Source organism: Manis javanica, chromosome 3 (assembly GCF_040802235.1).
Source record: "Manis javanica isolate MJ-LG chromosome 3, MJ_LKY, whole genome shotgun sequence".
Lineage (NCBI taxonomy): Eukaryota > Metazoa > Chordata > Mammalia > Pholidota > Manidae > Manis > Manis javanica.
Window position 1 is genome coordinate 32769948 of NC_133158.1, and position 20721 is coordinate 32790668.

At 45.3% G+C, this 20721-nt stretch overlaps 2 protein-coding genes across 12 annotated transcripts in view; one reads left to right on the plus strand and one right to left on the minus strand.

Annotated features, from left to right (window-relative positions):
• The window catches only part of TSEN2 (tRNA splicing endonuclease subunit 2), a 47294-nt gene extending 36502 nt beyond the window's left edge, over positions 1–10792 (plus strand). For 2 of the 8 annotated variants that reach the window (XM_073231056.1, XM_073231054.1), the window contains 3 exons: positions 604–715; positions 1797–1886; positions 7099–8837. In XM_073231056.1, the coding sequence (XP_073087157.1) occupies positions 604–715; positions 1797–1886; positions 7099–7257 (361 nt within the window). In that variant the 3' untranslated portion in view covers positions 7258–8837. The other 6 variants (XM_017655844.3, XM_017655846.3, XM_017655843.3 and 3 more) reach the window with 5 other exon arrangements.
• Positions 10793–10922: 130 nt separating this feature from the next.
• On the minus strand, positions 10923–18793 carry MKRN2OS (MKRN2 opposite strand). Of its 4 annotated transcripts, none has more exons than XM_017655839.3 (4): positions 18471–18793; positions 15310–15359; positions 12166–12328; positions 10923–11333 (listed from the first exon to the last, which is right to left on the minus strand). In XM_017655839.3, the coding sequence occupies exons 1-4, from the start codon at positions 18686–18688 to the stop codon at positions 11051–11053; spliced, it is 714 nt and encodes a 237-aa protein (XP_017511328.1). In that variant the 5' UTR covers positions 18689–18793; the 3' UTR covers positions 10923–11050. The 4 variants fall into 4 exon arrangements, with proteins under 4 accessions (XP_017511328.1, XP_036856191.1, XP_036856192.1 ...); XM_037000296.2 differs by lacking the exon at positions 18471–18793 and adding an exon at positions 17163–18396; XM_037000297.2 differs by lacking the exon at positions 15310–15359 and having other exon boundaries at positions 18471–18659.
• Positions 18794–20721: the final 1928 nt, after the last annotated feature.

The following is a 20721-nucleotide window of genomic DNA, read 5'->3' on the forward strand; positions in this document are numbered from 1 at the left end:
TTGACAGTAACTATACTAGTTGGGGTAAGAATTTAATAATGTGAGTAACTGTCATATCACTGTATTGTATACTTGAAACCAATATACTGTTGTATATCAACTATATTTCAATTAAAAAAATACACACACAAAAATAATTTTCAGCACCATAAGAACAATTAGTCCTGTTCCTCTTGGCCTGACAGGGATAGATACTGTATTCTGTGCTTCATACAAATATTGTTATACTGTATATAAGATAATAAATAGGTTATGGTAACACATGCTTTAGTATTAAACATTGAGTTAATCTGTATAGTAATTGTTCATCTTATTATCAGTGAGTATTAGTTTCTAAACAGTTGAGTGTATTCACAGCTTTCACATTGGGAGAATTATTTCTGGTTTCTTTTCCTGTAAATGTTGAAATCAGCCTGGAAGTTTGTGACATAAAGTGAATTTTACTTTAATATTTTTCTGAGTAGCAGTCTAGGGGAATTTAGGATCAGATGATGTATGTTTTATTTTCTGTATCTTCATTCTTGGTAGAAAAAAAACAGTATTATTTTTAAAAAGTTGATTTCATGCTTTTCCTTGTTAAAATGCCCTTACTCTGTCTTCCAGTTACTCTGTCATCGTTGAGCTAGTCGACAACCAGTTCAGGGGCTCTCTTCGCAGGCCTTTCAGCTGGAAGTCACTGGCTGCCTTAAGCAGAGTGTCAGTTAATGTCTCCAAGGTAACACATCAGCTTTGGCATTTACCCATCACTGAAACGGCTGGGCTTTTTTTCTTCAATGTAGTAGCATCATAGGTCATTTGTAGGAACTTCAAAGGGTTTCTGCCAGTGAAGTCCTGGGAGACGGCTAGAGGCCGTCCTCCTGTCACGTTCCCTGCCACCACCCGCTGGTGCTAAGCTCCAGGAGGTGAGTTTCCGAGTTACCCCTAGTGACTGATGTATGTGAGCGCTGCCCTTCCTCCCAGGGCTGTGGGCGCACACAGCCAGCACAGGCTCTCCACTTCCCTCACACACGTTCACAGAGGAGTCAAAACTGACTCATTTCTTCTCAAAGTTAGCAGATCTCTTGAAAAGAGGAAGGGAGTTGATATTCATTGCTAAACACTTCACATGTCTTCTCACCACCCTGTTATCCTCATCCTAAGGGAGAGGAATCAGAGTCAGAGATACTGCATGACAAACCTAAGAATGTGCAGCTCATGCACAACTGGGATGTAAGCCCAGAGCCGTCTGACCTCCTGGCTTGTGCTCTGCTATATCCTGCCGCTGTCAGAGAGGAGGGTAATTTCATCGTATAGCCAGACTGTGAAGAACCAAAGCCTTGTGTGTTCTCTCTTATTCAGTAATTGGCTAACTGAAAACACGTGGTTCCCTGCAGCCCTGTCTCTGCTGCTCAAGGGAGGGTGGGCAGTGAGCCCCGAAGGCCAGCAGAGTCCATGACTGAGTGCAGGTCAAGTTCCTCAGGTTTTGGCCTGTAGGAGTAGCTTCAGCCTGTAGAAGTACTGTTCCCAGAATTTGTATGCCCCTTCTATGGGACTCGTAGCATGTATTTAATATTTTAAATGGTGTTTATAATCAGTATATCTGCTCTGTTTGAATTCTCTTGCCATGTCAACAGAGACTAAGTGGCAGGTCCTTAGTCTACACTGCCGGCCCAGCTGTGTTCTGGGAGGAAACCCATGGGCTCTGTGAGTGCCGAGAAGCACAGAGAGGGAGGAGACCGCCTGCCCTTCCTGCTGGCGCCCCCAAATTACTGTAACTGTTCGGTGGTATGTAGAGATTTCTTTTCATTTCTCAATAGGAACTTCTGCTGTGCTATTTGATTAAACCGTCTACTATGAGTGACAAAGAGATGGAGTCACCTGAATGTATGAAACAAATTCGAGTTCAGGTAGGTGACCTCCAATACAAATTCATGTCATCCCAGAGATTCTGTCCACCCTGTCCTGTCCCTTGGAACATGGGGTCCTGAGGAAAGAATTAAAAACCTTCCTTGGTGACAGGCCTTCTCAGGCACTTTCCCCGCTAAACCCACTCTCACCCCCCTTCCTTCCGGCTGCTGCTTTGTCCTTTGGTTTCTGAACCTGCTGGGCCAGGTGGACACCTCTCTTGGGTCTCAGTCCCAGAGAGTAGACGTGTCTCTGTGGTCTCTCTCCTTGGACTTCTTGACTGGCGTCTGGCATGCGGTGTCAAGCTGAGTCCCCCTGTGTCTTCCAAGGCTGCTCAGGTCATCACCCGGTCACCGCATGCGTGCTGCTGCTTCTGCCCTTCGCCCTGTCTCATGTCCCCCATACCCAGCACGCCATTGTTTCCTCGGCTTCTAACGTTGCGCCCTTCCTCCTGTTTACACCACCCCATCCCACTATAGGCCCGCTGGTCGGTCCCAGGGCCCCAACGCTTTACGCATCCAGTTTGTCCTGCTCATCCCACTAGGTTGGCCTTTTTTTCCTCCCTCCTCCCCTCTCAGGGCTGACCAAATATATAGCCCATGTTAGACCTGGAGGTAAGGCTACACACTAGCTTTCATACTGGCCCTCTGCTCCTGAAACATGCTATAGAAAAGTACAGCTGAGACCAGCTTAATGTTTAAAATCTTTGCGTGATTACGCCAGATACTATTGGCACATAAGGTTTGTATTGGCTACGTTCACATTTTCTCCACATGTTTCAGTTCAAGAAATGGAGGCAGTTACCATCTGCATGTAGACAGCGCTTTGTGAAATGCAGCCGCATGTCCCATGCCCAGCATGTGCTTTCATGTCTGTTGAAGTCGGTCACCTTTTTGTTTTGGTCGAATGCAGGAGGTGATTCTAAGCCGCTGGGTGCCCTCACGAGAGAGGAGTGACCCGGATGAGCTTTGATGGCCAGCCTCGGAATTCTGACCCCACCAGCGGACACCAAGTGGGTCCCCTATAGTGAGCCAGGTTCAGAGCAACGTAAAGAGTCCTTATTATAATCGCCCGATAATTTCAAAGTTTTAAAATGAACTTTTTAAAGTTCACTCCCAGCACCAGAAAACTGTTAATATTTTTAAAGGTAGATGACACAGGGGAGAAGAAAGTGCCCATACCAGGACCGGGATATCGGCACTGAGTCTGCCTACACAGCCTCGCGCCTCTGGGCCTCCGTCTGGGTCCCCGTCCTCTCAGTGGCCGAGGTGGGTCCCAAGAAGGCTCTTCCCAGCATCAGAGAAATTCTGTTAATTCTCTGATTTTACCTGAAACCACTAATAGTTTGCATTTATGTGACACTCTGCAGTTTCCACAGCTCTTTTGTACTCATGCATCTCATTATTCGCATCCAGTCTGTTCCTGAAAGAGTGCCAGAGAGCAGATTTGGGATTGCAGGACTCTGTGTTCCATTATTTTAAATGGAAAAAATAATAACATGTCTCAGCTTATCCAAGAATTTCAACCAATTACTCAAAGGTCTGAAAATCCATTTGATATCTACAGAGGATGTCTGTGTCATAGAAGACATTTAAAACACCAATCACCTAATTATTTAATTCTCCGTGAACTCATTGGTGAGCATGTTTGTGTACAATACACATATGGTATTAGATTTTTAAAAATTACATCTTGCTTCAGTGACCTTGTTATAAAATAAAAATACACGGTTGAAATAATGTATGAAAGGTGCATAATAAATGCACTTAACATCTACTGAAACATAAAAGCAAAGCCTTTTTTAATTGATTGCACACCAGTGAAGGGTTGGGGTGGTGGGTGGGGAATGCAGGAGGTGCCAGGCCAGGTGTGAGGGAAACAGTTGTCAGATCCATCCAGTGTCCAAATTCAGGACACTTGCAGACAGTCTCCTTGGCACTAGGTACCCCAGAAGTGGACAGCTAAGAACTCTCTTAGGAAGCTGTGAGATGAAAAAAACGAAATGAGCTTCTATTCACATTTCACTGAAGCATGGCCTTGGGGCTGACAGCCTGAGCAAGATTTTGCTCATAGTTGTGTGTTCTCAGTGCTTCTGTTCAAGTCACGGTCCTGCTGTTGTACAGCAAAATCACGTCTGTGTGATCTGCCTTTTAAGGATTCAGCATTCAGATACTGGAGCTCCTGTTTCCCTTGCTTCAGACCAATAATGACTGTCCATTTGAAAGTCATTCTTAGAGTAAGTCCTTTGCTCTTCATTAGTGATACTAAAAGTTCTTCAGCATTTTTACTGTGCTCTGCTAACTCCAGGCTCCTTAGGAAGTAAAAGACTGCTTTGAATCACCACCCTCTCAGAACCTTTAAAGTCAGCACAAAGTTTGAGGAGCCATTCCTCTCTATCCCAGTCCTCACATGTGGTGACACTCCCAAGGCTGATCAGTGCACCGGCTGCCTTTATGGTAAAAACTCCTATGACTCCTTCATCAAAGCACTGTATCTTGTCAGCACTGCACAGCAGAGACTTTACATCAGCTGGGATGCTCTGAAGATGGTGGTAAGTCCATACAGAGGCTGCAATAAAGACAGAAATGCCAGAAGACCACACAGATATTACTCGTAACTGGAAGCTGCAGAAAGATGTCCACAGCATCTTCAGTCAAAGAAGCCTTGTATAAAAGACTTCCCTTCATCAGCTATAGGATTTGAATGCCATGTAGCAAGCAGGCCATACCCTCTTCAGCATGACCCAAGGGCCTTGGGGTTCTGGAATGGTGTACCAGCAAAGGTTTGGGGTTACATTACCCACAGTTTCCAGCTAAAAGCAACATTAGCTTATCTTTGGGAGCATTACCACTGTTTTCTCTGAAATAAATGTACCAGGTGGCTTTTATATTTTAAGTTCAGGTTTGTCAAGATGGGAAATTTGCTTTGTGCTAAAACCACCTCCCAGATTTTCTGCAGTTCACCAGGGAACTGCCGCAGCCTCACTGAGAGCAGTTATTTCACCCACACCCTTCAAAGCATCCGGCCTACATGATTCTTAAATCTCAAACTTTCCAGACTTGCTTTAAAATTGAAATCCTTCACCGAGTCCTCTGTGCCTTCCATCCCTTTCCAGCTCTCCCAGGCGTTCAAAGCCACCCACTGTACCAGCAAGTGCTCATTGCGCTGACGGGCCGTGGGTCCTCAGTACAACAACCAGACAAGCTTTGTAAAAATTGCATGCCACAGTCAAGAACACTGTAAACCTTTGTGGAACCAACACTTCCACAAGTTATATTTTGCCACCCAGTGCAAAAAGCCATACCCAGAAAAGGCCAACATCCAAGCTTCTATAAGATCACCTTTCTGAACACACAGTCACTTCCAACTTTGTTTTTCTAATGTAGGGGACATTGTAGGCCTGAATCTCACCTGCTTTCCTCATGGCTTTTTCCACTTCCGTAGGAGACATTGTCATTTGACAAAGTAGGGAAACGCCGTGATCCTACACCACGTCCCAAACAGTGCAACCCTGGACGGTCAGCTCAGCACCCACTGGGTCCTGTGGCCCCAGCCTCACGGCCTGGAGAACTGCTGCAGGCTCTGACACACATCATCTCTTACTGGGCTACCATTTTTTGCAAATTGTTAGAGTCAATATTCAGGTAGTAGGAGTTGAGATGGAACAAATACCCATCTTCTTATCCCAAAGGAGCTTTTTTTTTTTAAATTAAGGTATCATTGATACACACTTACGAAGGTTTCACATGAGCAGCATTGTGGTTACAACATTCACCCATATTATCGAGTCCCCCCACACCCCATTGCAGTCACTGCCCATCAGTGTCATGAGAGTCACTACTTGTCTTCTCCGTGCTATGCTGCCTTCCCCGTGCCCCACCTACATTACCACAACAGCCTTTTGAGTGTGGGTGGTGGGACCCTCCACGGGAGGGAGGTCTGGCTGCTGAACAACACCGCCAGGAAGCACAAGCTGAGGACTTGACCCTTGAGCTCTTGGCCCTGTTCTCAGGGCCTTCCCCAGACCTCCACATAACTGCCGTCTGGAAAACCACATGGAGTCAGAAAGCAAGCCCATCAGGTGGAGGCCAGAGGAGGGCTGTCCATGGCTCCCGGTGGGGCTGGGCATGTGCCGAGTGGTGGTCCCCCACCTCAAGGTTGGGGGTCAGCCTGAGGCCCCCCTCATCAGGATTGTGCCGTGCATATGATTTTGCAGACACCAGGAGGTTCGCAGATTCTGTCAAGACACGTCTTCATCCAAGGTTAAGAACCTGGGAGCAATGTATGATTCTTAGCTTCCTATTAGTTTCCCCAGAGATCATTGTATTGAAGGCTGGGTAGTGGCTGAGCCTCCTAGAAAGCAACCATTCAAATCTCTGCTCTGCCTCTCAGTAGTTGTGTGACCTTGGGCAATTTACTTGCCTTTCAGGAGCCTTAATTTTCTTAGCTCCATGATGGGGGCTATGATAACCTTTCCCTCACTGTGTGGTTACATGGATAAAGGAGAAGTCAAAAGCACCTAACAGTGACGTTTTCCCTCCCTTCCCAGGAGTGTCTCAAGCCCACCAAAGTGGCCACAGACAAGAAGACAGGGTCAGTTTATATTCAGAGTTAAATGTCGGTTGAGAACTAAAATGCGTTTGTGGAAAGTAGGCCCATTTGATAACAAAAGCAGGCTTGTTTGTGTGCAGGAGGTGGAGCGAGGTGAGAGGGCACCTGGTGATGGCCTTCTCGGCCCGGGGGTCTGCTTTGCCACTGCAGTGAGCTAAGGCCTTCATCCTGCTGCCTGGACAGTCCGCGGCTAGGATCGGGCAGTCATCCTGGAGCTGCTGGAGCATCCCCGGGAGTCCTGGGCTCCGGTACCTTGTCCTGCAGCTGCACACCTGCACCCCTGGAAGGCACCACCTCCTCAGACTGAGTCCGTGGCGTTCAGACTGAGTTGGTGGCTTACAGTTGGGGGGGATTTTCTGAAGCTCTGACTTTGGTGTCAGGTGTCAGCAATTCCGCGGTCTCTAATTGGCATTGGGCAGAGGGCAGGATTGCTAAGGACTTCTTGGTTTGGAGTCGGATCCGGGTTTGCATCCTAGCGCATCCACCTACTAGCTCAGTTGCAGCCTTAACCTCAGTTTCCTCACCTAAAAAATAAAGTTAATGCTATCCATGCACACGTACAGTGGAGACTATTCAGCCATGATTCCTTCACACCCCCAACAGAAAAAGCTGCAGAGAACACGGGTTGGTGGTTACCAGGCTGGTGGAGGTGGCTGGGAGCACCTGCTTAGTGGGTGCAGAGTCTCCTTTCAGGGTGAGAAAGTAAGTGTTTGCACAACTGTGAATGTACAAAATGCCACTGAATTGTTCACTCAAAGTTAGGTTTATGTAATAAATCTCACCTCTATTTTTTATAAAACTAAAAATAAGAATGTTATTAGTTCCAGATGGAGGATTCAGTGAGTTGGTCTTTACAAAGTGTTTATTAACACAGTGCTTAACTCATGCTAGACTTTCAGTCATCTGAAGCCATGATGATTCAGTTTGGAGGGAAAGACGAAACCCTCGTGTGCTAATTAACCACAGTGACCTGTCATCTGTTAAGACAATAACTTGTGCAGGTGACTATTGTGTGTTGATTCTCGGAGCTCAGTTTTTGAAGCTAATACTTCCCACCCTTGTCCCCAAACGGTAAGGGGAGATGGTGACATCTGTCCCTTTACTGTCCCAAGTCCCCCACAGATGCACTTCTATAAGGTAATCAGTTCATACGTTACACTTAGCAGTTATTACACCAGTGTGAGTGGTATACCAGGCTGGAGCTGCTTAGGTTTCCCTACGTTTTTGAGCATAATATTCAAGTCTGAACATTCATTGTTACTTCTTGAATAAAATTTTTGTCTTAATTATTTTGCCTTTATTGTTAAAGCATTTTTTCATTTTCATTATTTTTTTAAGTTACTATTAACTTGAATGTGGTTTTTAACAGTTTTCTTCTTGTGGAGGGGAGTACTTGAGTTAAAAAGAAATGAAATATCTCTCCTTCCCACCACCCACCTTCCATTTACAGTTTTACCAATTGAATTTTTAGAAGTCTGATTAGACTCAAGTAATTGTACCATGAATGTTACCATCCTTAAAATGGTACCTGAGGCCCTTTTCTAAAATTGAGAGATATTTAAACCCGTCAATTTATCTTAAATCTTTGCTTTTATATATATAAACAAAAAAGTCGTTTTACTCTTGTGAAATACAGGAATGCCTCACTTAAGAACACATGGCATGAAAGAGCACATTTATGAAATTGTTAAACTAACCGAGTAATTCACTCTTAATTTCTTCTGAGTGAAAGCTTTCAAGTATTTGAATTTTTTTAGAATCTTTACATTTTCAGAAACAATATTGCAAGGGTAGGTAATACTTTCTCCTAACCTTTAAAATGCACATTCTGTTAGAGTAGAAAGAATGGACTGAGAAACACCTGAGTCCAAATTCCAGGTCTGTGCCAGGAAGACAGTGGTGGTCGTGCGGACGTTGCCCAGTCACTCTGAACCTTAGTCCCCTCAGCTGTGAAATGGGGATAATTCCTGGCTCCCAGCTTGTTTTGAAGACTAAATGATGTGACCTAATCACAGGTCTGGCTCATGGTGGGTGTACTTTTTTCCCTTATGGATAAACCAAAAGTGTAGGCATTGCCATCATTATTTTCTCCAGGAAATGCAAAGCCTACTTTATGCCCTAGCAGGGAAAGGACATGATTTAAAAAAATAATTTGAGGTCAAGTAGTGAAGATAGCTCCGGGGAAAATGTGGGTTGGGGGTAAATGAAATAGTAAGCACCCCCTGGGCAAAGGGAGCTAGATACGGCCACTGTGGGGGATTTTAAATGATGTCTTTTGGGTTTTCCTGGTTTTAAGAATAACCCATGCACGCTGCAGAGGCTTTGAAAAAACACCCTTGTGTGGGTCATTTTTGTCTTGCAGATCAGTACCACTGAGGCAAACTCTGACCTTGCTGTGAAAAGGAGCCCGGTGGGGGCTCACCCATGAGCGTTCATGGAGCGGGTGTGTACCCAGGGCAGGGCAGAACACGAGATGAAGAGGTGCATTTGGGAGGTGCCAGGGGAGCTGTTGAGACTGCCTGGCAAGCAGGGCTGGCGTCACGCTGAGTCCTCTCACCCTGCAGTCAGCGTTTAGCGGCTGTGATAAAGGAAACCGTGGAAGCATTCTCAGTTCTTCATTTTACAAACCTGAGCGACAGTGCCATCTATTGGTGTCACTCCGACGCTTGATTCCCTGTTTGGGGGAACTCCTGGAGGGTGGCGCTGTGATTTTACAAGTAGGGAATTTGTGGCCTGCTGAAGTGGAAGAAAAAGTACGATTCACCTCCAGGTTGGAGAGCAGCCCCTCAGATCGGTCATGGGGACCATTCAAGCTTTGTTTGAAAATCACGGGATGCAGTATTAAGAGAAAGCATGGAGTTGGCATTTCTGATACTGACAATTCTTATTTTATCTGAATTGTGTTATTTATGTCTTTTCCATATTTGAATGCCAGTGAAAGCAAAACCCTTGTCTTCCTTTCCTCTCTAACGATGGCAAAGGGCTGACACAGTCGTTGCGCACCCTAGGAACCACTGTTGCTTTCAGGTTGCTGCGTGGCCCGGGGTTAAGTGCACGGCTTCGTCAGACCTGGGTTTGACCTCTGGTTTTGCCACAGTGTGGCTCTGGGCAGGTCATTTCCTCAGTTTCCCCTTTCATCTCTATAATGGGCATAATGTTAGCACTTTCCTCACAAGGTGGTCTTAGGGATTCAAAGGGAAGGGTAAGAAGTGTGTGCTCTGGTGTGGAGGCCTTAATGAGCGTTCATTAAGTGCACCTGCTATGATTCCCAATAATACGGTCAACAGTTGGGCCAGAGAGGCAGAGTCCTAAAATAGACTGTTAAAAGAACTAGGCACATTGGAGTATTCCCCAAGCTTGATACTTCATCCCCCGTCCCCTGCTGAGATCTTTGTGACTTCTTGAACACCACAGAATAGCAGTCACAGTTCTGTTTAAAGCAATATCATATTCTGTAGGAAGCCTTGTTTTTCTTAACAGCACCTGAATCCACAAATGCAAACAGTAGCGCGCCATGCACTTTTCTCCACTGACGTTGCCAGTGCTGAAACACTAGTCAAAAGCCGCTTTAGAGACAGGCTCTAAGATCTGTGGAAAGTTTTCTGAATATCTTTATTACTAGGTCATTATTATTACCTTGAAGATGGATTTGGTTCTTGGGAATGAGATATCCTTTGGTGCCAAGGCTGGGGGAGTAGGCTGAGGTGGAAGAGTTTGGTCAAAAACACAGTCAGTTCCAGAAGCACTTTCCAAAGAGGAATTCTGAAATGTGTTGCTCATTGGCTGTTTATAGTTGGGTGATTATTTGGGGATATGAATTCTGATGTATTAAAAGTCACCTTATTTCTTCATAGTTGCTTTTATCCCAATTGTCTCCTCCTGCTAGAGAGGGAAGACAGGCCTTCCATGGTGTCCTTTCTGAATTTTGCATTTAAAGTGGGCACAGAAGGTGCTTTGCAATGGCAGATCTAACACCCCAATCTTGTGTCCTGTGAGGCAAAAAAGAGGAGAGACTGGCATTCTGTTGAGCTGGGGAACTGCCAGTCTGGGTTGTGCTATACACTAAGAAGGGCTTTTCAGAAGGAGTGCCCTTTCCTAACTTAATATTCTGACACTTTCTGTCTTTCTGTCTGCCTGCATGCCTTCTTTCCTTCTCTTTAGCATTAACTGCCAAAAGGTTATTATGTGCTATTTTAAATAAAATCATGAGGTAAAGGTACTCGGTACTTCATAAATTGTGTCTCCTTCGCCTTCCTAGAAATCCCCACCTTTGTTCACAATAAAAGGTGACTTTGTTCAGCTCAAATCAGTTTATAGGAATAGTTTCCATTGCTCTGTGAATAAAAGATACCACCACTTTATGTGATAACATGGATTTGTTTAAAAACCAAACCACTGTGAAAATAATTTCATTGTATGGCATACAATTTTTAAAACCCAGGGCAATTTTTATTTTATAAATTCTTATACAGCAGTCCGTGAAAATGTGCTTAAAAGAAAGCTGTACATTTTTTATTCACCACAGCCTAACACATTTAGAAACCCCTAGTGCCTACTAACTGGTAGCAGCCCCTTCGTCCTGTCCCTGTTCAGCGTGCTTAGCACAAACCGCCCGCAGGGGAGGGCCTGGCTCCCAGTCAGGGTGGTCAATCACATAGAAGCCGCACTCTTCTATCGCCCGGTAGAGAGTGATGTATTTGGAAGCCTTCCTTGTCCTCGGGATCACATACTTCTCCGTGAACTCCTCTTTGTCCAGGAGCTCCCTGCCTTCTGTGGTCAGGACACAGTTGATGAATGTGAGGGTGTAGCTGTAGCAGTTGTGGTGGTCTTCCTCGTACCTTCCAAAACAAGGACGTTGAGAGGGGGCTTAGCCTTGAAGCTGCTCAGGAACTGGCGGAGGAGCCACCAGAGAGCTTTCCTAACTGAGATGGGGCCTCACTCCGCCAGCTGGGCCCCTGTCCACTGGCCAGCAGACCTCTGAGGTGCAACTGGAGGGATACGTGGCATCTTGGGCTATTTCTGTTTGCAACTTAAGTACAGATGGGAGCGGACTCCCCAGATGTTCGGAGTGTTGACTTCAGTTGTGTATAAACTGCCAGCTTGGGGAACTCAACTTCACAGAAATTCTAGATTCTACAGGTGAATCTAGGAGCGATTTCTAAGTTTCAGGGTATCCCACAGTATCTATACTTATTTAAAGGGAAGCCTCAAAACCATTTAAATCCATAAGTATATATAGCTAAAGTGTTGAGGGAGCAAAGAATTGAGAAATTAACTTCAAATTTGCTAAACAATGATAAAAAGCTTTAGATATGTTTACATTTTGAACATTAAAAAAGATTTTATGGGAATATACTATGGCTTTTGCTGTACATATAATTGAATGTTAAATATATAAATACACCTAGTCAAACAACTAAAATAACTAGAGTACCAAGTTCTGGTCCTTTCAGCTCTTAAAATACTGTGATTCTGCTGTGTGAATGCACACTGGCTCAGCTCTGCAGAAAACCCAAAGTAATTCAACCCCTGCTTGAATCCTGTTATAGGCACTACTGGTTTGGTACAGGCTCAACGTGACCTAGACATGCTTAGAGCCTTCCGTGAACTGGGATGGCCCCTGTGTGCTGATGGAGGGCCAGGGAGTCGGGTATCTCGGCAGCTCCGCACCTGTGAGGCAGCCAGGCCCCTGTGGTGGAGAAGTCTTCCAGGTACTTGTCCCACTGGTCCATCAGTCCAAACATGCTGGGCTGCAGTAAGGGGATGCTTATACTCTGCTCCCACCCTGCTTCATCTCGCTGGACACCATGCATGGTGTAATTATACACAACTCCTGCAACCAAGCCCAGAGGCAAGCAGAGCTGAAGGGAAAACACACCCCTCTGCAAAGGGGACCTCAGAAAATGACAGCACATAAATCAGTTCAACCATTGTGGAAAGCAGTGTGGAGGTTGCTCAAAAAACTAAAAATAGAAATACCATTTGACCCAGGAATTCCACTCCTAGGAATTTACCCTAAGAATGCAGGAGCCCAGTTTCAAAAAGACAGAGGCACCCCTATGTTTATCGCAGCAGTATTTACAATAGCCAAGAAATGGAAGCAACCTAAGTGTCCATCAGTAGATGAATGGATAAAGAAGATGTGGTACATATACACAATGGAATACTATTCAGCCATAAGAAGAAAACAAATCCTACCATTTGCAACAACATGGATGGAGCTAGAGGGTATTATGCTCAGTGAAATAAGCCAGGTGGAGAAAGACAAGTACCAAATGATTTCACTCATATGTGGAGCATAAGAACAAAGCAAAAACTGAAGGAACAAAACAGCAGCAGACTCAGAACCCAAGAATAGACTAACAGTTACCAAAAGGAAAGGGATTGGGGAGGATGGGTGGGAAGGGAGGGATAAGGGGGAAAAGGGGGCATTATGATTAGCACACATAATGGGAGGGGCATGGGGAAAGCAGTACAGCACAGAGAAGACAAGTATTGATTCTACAGCATCTTACTACACTGATGTACAGTGACTGTAATGGGGTACGTGGGGGATACTTGATAATGGGGGGAATCTAGTAACCACAATGTTCATGTAATTGTATATTAATGATATCAAAAGAAAATGACAGCAGCTCCCAGGTAACGTCATGTACCAGAAACCCAGGCGGGATCACCATGAGAGAGCAGATGGGAGAGGCCCTCCGCCCACCGTCCTGCAGGATCAGGTTCTGAGGCAGCCTCCCCGCTGAGAGATTTACACAGGGTCTTGCCTGAAGTAGGAGGGCAGGTGAGCCCCTCTCTTCCCTGCTCCCAGCAAAGCTCTGCCTTAAGGGTGACCAAGTTCTCACTCCACCTGCTCCCCAGTGTCCTGACATTGCCTCCAGGAAACAAGAATAGACGCCAGGATTATCATCTCCAAATATTTTTGTTGAAATTATCTATTTGCAAATGGGTTTATCTTGTTTCCTTAAGTCAGCAAGAAATTTCCACTGATAAAGATTGGCAGTAAATCTGGCTGCTCACGTGGGTAAGTCTGAGTTCAAAAGCCCAGTCCTGGGTTTCTGTTCCCAGCAGCAGGCTCTCCTGCCTCCTGGGGGTAAGGAAAGGCCAACTTCACCTGTGAGGAGGCCTCACCTGCTGCCTCACCTGGCTGGCCTTGCTCACAGACCCAGGCCACAGCTCCTGCCACGGGGACACCCAGGCCCTTTTCCTGGTTCAGGGGCGGCAGACTCTGCGTCCTCAGGTGGGATCACTGCAGGTGTCCTGGTGCTGCATCCCCCAATTTCCCTCACATCCCTGCCAGGACCCTGCAGCATGCAGACTCATTGGGGTGCAGAAGGTCTGCATCCAGATTCTGGTTCCAACACAAGATGAAATCATGAGTAACTCAACCCCTCTAGACATCTCTCTTCCTCTTAAAAACCAGTAAGACCCCACCAATAGAACAAAAAGGCATCCTACAGTATGGGAGAATATATTCATAAATGACAGATCCAATAAAGGGTTGACATCCAAAATATATAAAGAGCTCACTCATCTCAACAAACAAAAAGCAAATAATCTAATTAAAAAATGGGCAGAGGGGCTGAACAGACAGTTCTCCAAAGAAGAAATTCAGATGGCCAACAGGTACATGAAAAGATGCTCCACATCGGTAATCATCAGAGAAATGCAAATTAAAACCACAATGAGATATCATCTCACACCAGTAAGGATCACTACCATCCAAAAGACAAAAAACAACAAATGCTGGTGAGGTTGTGGAGAAAGGGGAACCCTCTTACACTGCTGGTGGGAATGTAAATTAGCTCAACCATTGTGGAAAGCAGTATGGAGGTTCCTCAAAAAGCTCAAAATAGACATACCATTTGACCCAGGAATTCCACTCCTAGGAATTTACCCTAAGAACGCAGCAGCCCAGTTTCAAAAAGACAGACGCACCCTTATGTTTATCACAGCACTATTTACAATAGCCAAGAAATGGAAGCAACCTAAGTGTCCATCAGTAGATGAATGGATAAAGAAGATGTGGTACATATACACAATGGAATATTATTCAGCCATAAGAAGAAAACAAATCCTACCATTTGCAACAGCATGGATGGAGATAGAGGGTATTATGCTCAGTGAAATAAGCCAGGTGGAGAGAGACAAGTACCAAATGATTTCACTCATATGTGGAGTATAAGGACAAAGAAAAATTGAAAGAACAAAACAGCAGCAGACTCACAGAACCCAAGAATGGACTAACAGTTACCAAAGGCAAAAGGACTGGGGAGAATGGGTGGGAAGGGAGGGATAAGGGCGGGGAAAAAGAAAGGGGGCATTACGATTAGCATGTACAATGTGGGGGGGGTCATGGGGAGGGCTGTGCAACACAGAGAAGACAAGTATTGACTCTATAGCATCTTACTACACTGATGGACAGTGACTGTAATGGGGTTTGTAGGGGGGACTTGGTGAAAGGGGGAGCCTAGTAAACATAATGTTCTGCATGTAATTGTAGATTAATGGTAACAGCAACAAAAAAAAAAAACCCAGTAATACCTGCAGGTTTGTGATGATCTTGGCCAAGAAAACATTGAAGAGCATTCAAATAGTATTGTCGTAGTAATAACTTGCTGTAAAGCCAAGTATTTTATTTCTCTCTTTAAGGGTAGCAATCTCCTCACGGTGCACGAGGAAACCGCAGGGAACAAAGGAACCCTCATAAAATGTTGCCATGATGTCTGTTCTCCAGAAATACTGCTATTCTCCAACTTGACATTATGGAAATTTTTTAAGCTAAAAATACTGTGAAAATGTGCTCACCGTTTGTGTTGGTTATCCCAACGTGCAGATCAGACCTTCCATCATAATCCCTGAAAGAAATAAGTTTATTTTTTCTCATTTGCACATGCCCGGCATGAAGAGTTAGTATTTAAAGTGGTGGGAGAGTGATGGGGCTCCTCTCTCGGCTTGTGCCAGAACTTGCTGTTGGGGGCCACGTTAGTGGAGGCCGTTCCATAACCGGTGGAGCCAAGAGTATAGCCGAGGTAGAAAATACTCCCCTGGCCTCCATCCAGAATCTTGTGGCCCCCAGTGTTGAAGGCAGGGTGCCGGAAGGCCAGCAGAAAGGCATACCACAATGCCAGCCTGATGCCTGGCTCCAGCAGGGGAGCCCGAGGGGTCAGTTGTTGAAGGGCCCCTTAGTCTGGCCTCGTGTGTGACGTTACAGCCTATTGCTCAGGCTAACGTCGGGAGGGAACTATGAAGGCATCTCAGTGCACCTCTACCTTCAAAACTAAAATGGCTTGTTTTGGTCTTGTAGCCTGTGGCCACACCCACTCCTCCTGAATGGTTCTCATTTGCTGAAATTATTCTTTACCTGAACCTGTTTACTAAATCTGTAACTCCCAATTCATTTAACCTTCATATGCAATCCCAGGTCATCACTTACTAGCCCTGGGACATTAGCAACTGACTTTCTCTCTCTGATCTCAGTTTCCTCATCTGTAACATGGGAATGTCATAAGCCTCTTGGCAAGCTGGTTGGAAGAGTAAAATGCCTGTTGAGTGCTTGCTGCCTATAGGTGTCAAATAAACCAGACATAATTTTTAAATGACAAAGCTCCTTTGTCGGACCACACACAGGTCTGGATATTTGGTTCCTCATTAAAGCAAACAGTTCCAAGCTTTAAAATGGCCAAGGACACAAATGGCTGCCCTGTCTTCTTCAGAGTGATCCCCCCAGGTCATCTTGTTGCAGCCACTTTGAGTTTTTTGAGGGCCTGTGGGTTCAGAGGTTGGGAATAAATTGGGGGAAAACAGTGGCAGTGTGCACCCACCGTGCAAGCGCCACCCCAGGATTGGCCCCTGAGCGTTTCCTGCCTCCATCCTAGGTATTTGCTCCCTCCCTCCCTACTGCCCTTCGGTTATTTCTCTGCCACGCAACAGATATTTATCATGTGTCAACTATGAGCCTGTCATTTCAAGTGAAGGGTTAATGACACAACAAGAAACAAGATGAGTCTCTGCCCTCACAGAGGTTGCTTGCTTCCAGAGTTTTAACAAGTTTTTAATAGAGTGTAAAGTGCTGTGAAGCGGGGGAAACAGAATGCTACAGAAGCATATGATAGGAGCAGGGGGCAGAGCCACTGCTCTCTCTCCCACCTTTGTACAAATGAAGCAAAGGTGCCTGTTCTTCCTGCAGGTGCTGCTCTGCCCGGGGTGCACACCTTGGCGAGCTGGCGCACACTGAGCCCACCTTGGTCAGGCACCTCTGTTCAGTGCACAACCTGCACAACCCTATGTGGCAGTCCTGGGTGATCCTAACCTAATTAGATCAGAGCCTCAGTGATTCCAGTGAGTAGTGGCTGTTCTCTTATACAAAGTAGGTGAAATTATCTCAAGATGAGTGGTGGGAGTCTGTCCTGAGGGTTTGGAAATTGGATGCAAGGAAAGGAAATTGTCTGGAACTTGGCCTTAGAGGGTCTGGAGAGCAGGAGGCTGCTGGGGGGTGGGGGTTCTGCAGATCCCGGCCTGAGCACCTGGGGGGAGAGGAGGAGGCCAAGGCATATAACCTGTTTAACCACCACCACCTCCCTTCTGTGGATGCCAGGGGGCCAGGCCCATCGGTACCACTACCTCATCACAGAAGAAATAAATGCTTTTTAGGGGCCAACCTGAAAGCCTCCCACGGGTCATGTCATTTCTTGAGAGCAGGGCTGTGGCTTGTTTGCTGTGACATCCTGAGCGTTTCACACACAGAGCTGCTCCTTAAGGATTTGTTGAATGAACAGGTGTTACTGCAAATCACTTCCAAATTTCAACCACTTCACTGAAACTTAGGATCCAGCCAGGTGATGATTCCCAAGTTATAGCATGAATGAGGGCTCTTGAAAAACAGCTGGGCTCCCTCACTGATTAAGGTGGAAATGAAGCTTCTGCCAGTTACGTTCTGAACTGAATATAAATGAATAGTCGGAAGGAGCACGTTGGCTGGGCATCGTGGCTGGTGCCTGCACCAGGTTTGTGCCTTCATGCTGACCCGCGCAATTCTGCAAGGTCAACAGGATCCTCTTTTTGGCAGACGAGGGTCCAGAGACTCGAGAGAGTTCTGGAGTCTGGAGCTGGTCTGGACGGAATGGGAATCGGGGGCGTTTCAGACTGAAAGCCCGCACTGCCCTTCTGGAGGGAGGGTCAGGGCGCAGCACCCTTTACACCCTTTGGGTCATTTCATCCACCCCAGGACAAGAAGGAAACTGAAAGTTAGTAAGCAGGGAAGTGAATAGTCAGCCCGTTCTGTTATCTGAAACCAGCACTCGAGATCACGAGTTGGAGAGGTGGAGGTCCCGGCGGTTAGGTCACCAGGATACGCGTGAATGCCTCCTGAAGCACGTGCCAGCATGCAGGGGCATCCGTGCTCTCCAAACTGGGCTGCGGCCGGCCCTTTCCAATCCCATCTGTGCACTCTGCAGGACGCTAAGGGGCACAACCCGTTCTTTTGATTTCTGAAATCTTTAGGGCTGGCGGCATCCACAGTTCAGCTGACCAGCTCTGGTCTTCACTTTCATTCACCCCATATAAAATAGCCTATCCACAGCCATTCTTCAGGCTTTGTATGTTGTACCTGTTTATCACAGAAATTGCAAACTCGCAGTAGAGGTATTGTTTTGATAAGATTTCTATTGAGTCATTTTCCCAGTTAGCCTGTCAGCACAAAATCTATGGGTAAAAAACTTCCAGCCTATTGATTTTTCTCTCTTAAAATTGTATAAGCAGGCTTGACCTTCATATATTCTTGTACTATGCACACCCTCTGTTTTTATGAAACAAAAGAGGCCTACGTTTTAGGATTTAATGCCAAAACACAAAAGATTACCCACCAAACCTCACACCATATAGTACATATTAGGAAAAGAAAGTTCTAGTGACTAAAACACAGAAGGAAAGTTCGCACAGTTCAATGTCACACTTAAGAAACACTGTACCTAAGAAACGTCCCTTGCGTTGGTCTGAGGAGGAAGGAGCATTTTTCCAGATGCCCATTGGTAAACGGATTAGAGATGCTAACAGGTGCTTCCTCCAGCTTCCTTGGGCCCATGTCCTGCTGGCAGAGGGGGCAGCACTGGGGCACACTGAAACTGTAGATGTATTTCTTACAGTGGTTGAATTTAATTAAGGGCTTTCCAGCCTCTGCCCCCAGCATGGCGTTCCTCTCCTGAGAAGCCTGGGGTGGTTTTCTGAGACTTCCTTTTCCTCATTACAGGGTAGTAAATGCACACCTCCCGAGTAGCCTGATCAACAATGATGTCATTCTGATTGATGGCTTCAGAAGCCAAACCGAGTAGGGTTAACCAGTAACCAGGCCATCCCATAAACCCTTGTCTTAAAGAGCTAGTTTTCATTTATGCATACTTGTGAGATTTCTTTGTAACCTTTGTACCTTTTGCAGCCATTGACAAGCAGCCCTACTCATCCCTTAAAGCCCTACTTTTCTGTGAAACCTTCCTCCGCTTCCCCCAGCGTTTCCTTGTGCTTGTCGTAGTGCTGGGTCTGTGTTTCTACCAGAGCTGTTACTGGGTTACTCATTAGTCTGAGCTTCTTGGAGTTAGGGACACACATTTATTTTTGTGTTTCTAGAATAAGATGTTGTTGGATAAATGAAATCCCTACTTTGAGGCTCTTTTCTTTTGATGTTTTATATTGTAAGAGTAATTTTCCTCATAAAATATTAACAGAACAGTTTGAAATTAATGTACTTCTCTCAGCTTGGAAACTTACCCACAATGTCAGGAATATAGGTCCAGCTCATCCTTTGGACAACTGCACAGGAATTCACACTTTGCTGCAGCGCACTTTATTTCAGCAATCCCCTCTGGACACCTATAGCTCCAGAGGAAAGCCATCACAAGGGGAGACCCACAAAGGAGGTATCATGGCTGGTAAAGGGCCTTCAGAAAAACGTTTTCCAACATGCATTTAAATCAGTATCCTGAAATGCAGAAGGTGCATATTTAGTGTTATAAAATGATTTAAATGGTTATCAGACTTACAGAACCAGAAAAGATCTTAGCAGTCATTTAAATCAACCCCTTCTCTTGTTACAGTGCAGGCAAACAGGTTATGGCTAGACACTCAGCTCAGGTGACAGAGATCTGAGATTTTTCATTATTAATATGAACCACGTGACTATTCAACTGTTTGAATATCCAAGTTATTTTCAACTGAGAATATATTCATCTTCATGACACCAATATCAAGGGGTATTTTTAACCTTATGGAAGGAGCTGAAGCACAGCATGCCTTGATAAACATTTTTGATACACTAGTATTTTTTTTAACACAGGCATCTTCAATCTTTTTTTACCTTATTTTCTCTATTTTTTAAAAATCTTATGGTGAAATAAAACATAATACAGACTACATGAAACAAACATATAGTTTAGTGAATTATTTTACTGTGAACCCCTTGTAACTATGACTCAAGTCAAAAACCGGAACTTCTCCAGCCACCTCAGAAGCCCCTCCAGTGCCCACCCCAGTCAGTGCCCTCTATCCTCACCCCCAAACTAACCCTGCTGCTCACTTGATAGTAATCACTTCTTGTGTTTCCTTTTGGTTTAATCACCAAAGTGTCTACCCAGAGACACTGTTGTGTATGTAGTCTTCCCAATTTTTAAAAATTGGGTATGTTTTTTAAGCCCCTTGGTTCCCTTTTCTTCCCATTATTTTCCCTATAATACAGCTGTGAAGCATACGAATCATTTGACTTGCAGCGTCTCCCACAGTCTGCTGCTGACTGCACACCCCGTACCTCCTGCAAATTGACAGTCGGTTCCAAAGACTGGATCAGGCGCAGACTCAATCCTCTTGCCTGGACTGCAGGTGGTGGTGTGTTCTTTCATCAGAGGCACACCACATGTGATCTCTTCACTTTATTTTTATGTTAGCTCCCATTATTCTCAATGCCCAAAGCGCCATTCATTCACTGGGAGGGATACAATGATGATTTTTTAAGTCCATCATATTGTTTTCATATGTTGGCTGGAATAATTCTCTGAGGAAATGCTTCCTTTCGGCTGTTACTTATATACGAGCATACAGGAAAAGTTGGTTATGTCTTTTCTGCCTGATTCTTTATCCGTATCTCAAGATCTTGAGGGCATCCCTGCCACACTCAGAAGGCGCCCATTGCTTTCATATCCTTTCTACATAAGTACCACTTAATGAGCTCATTAT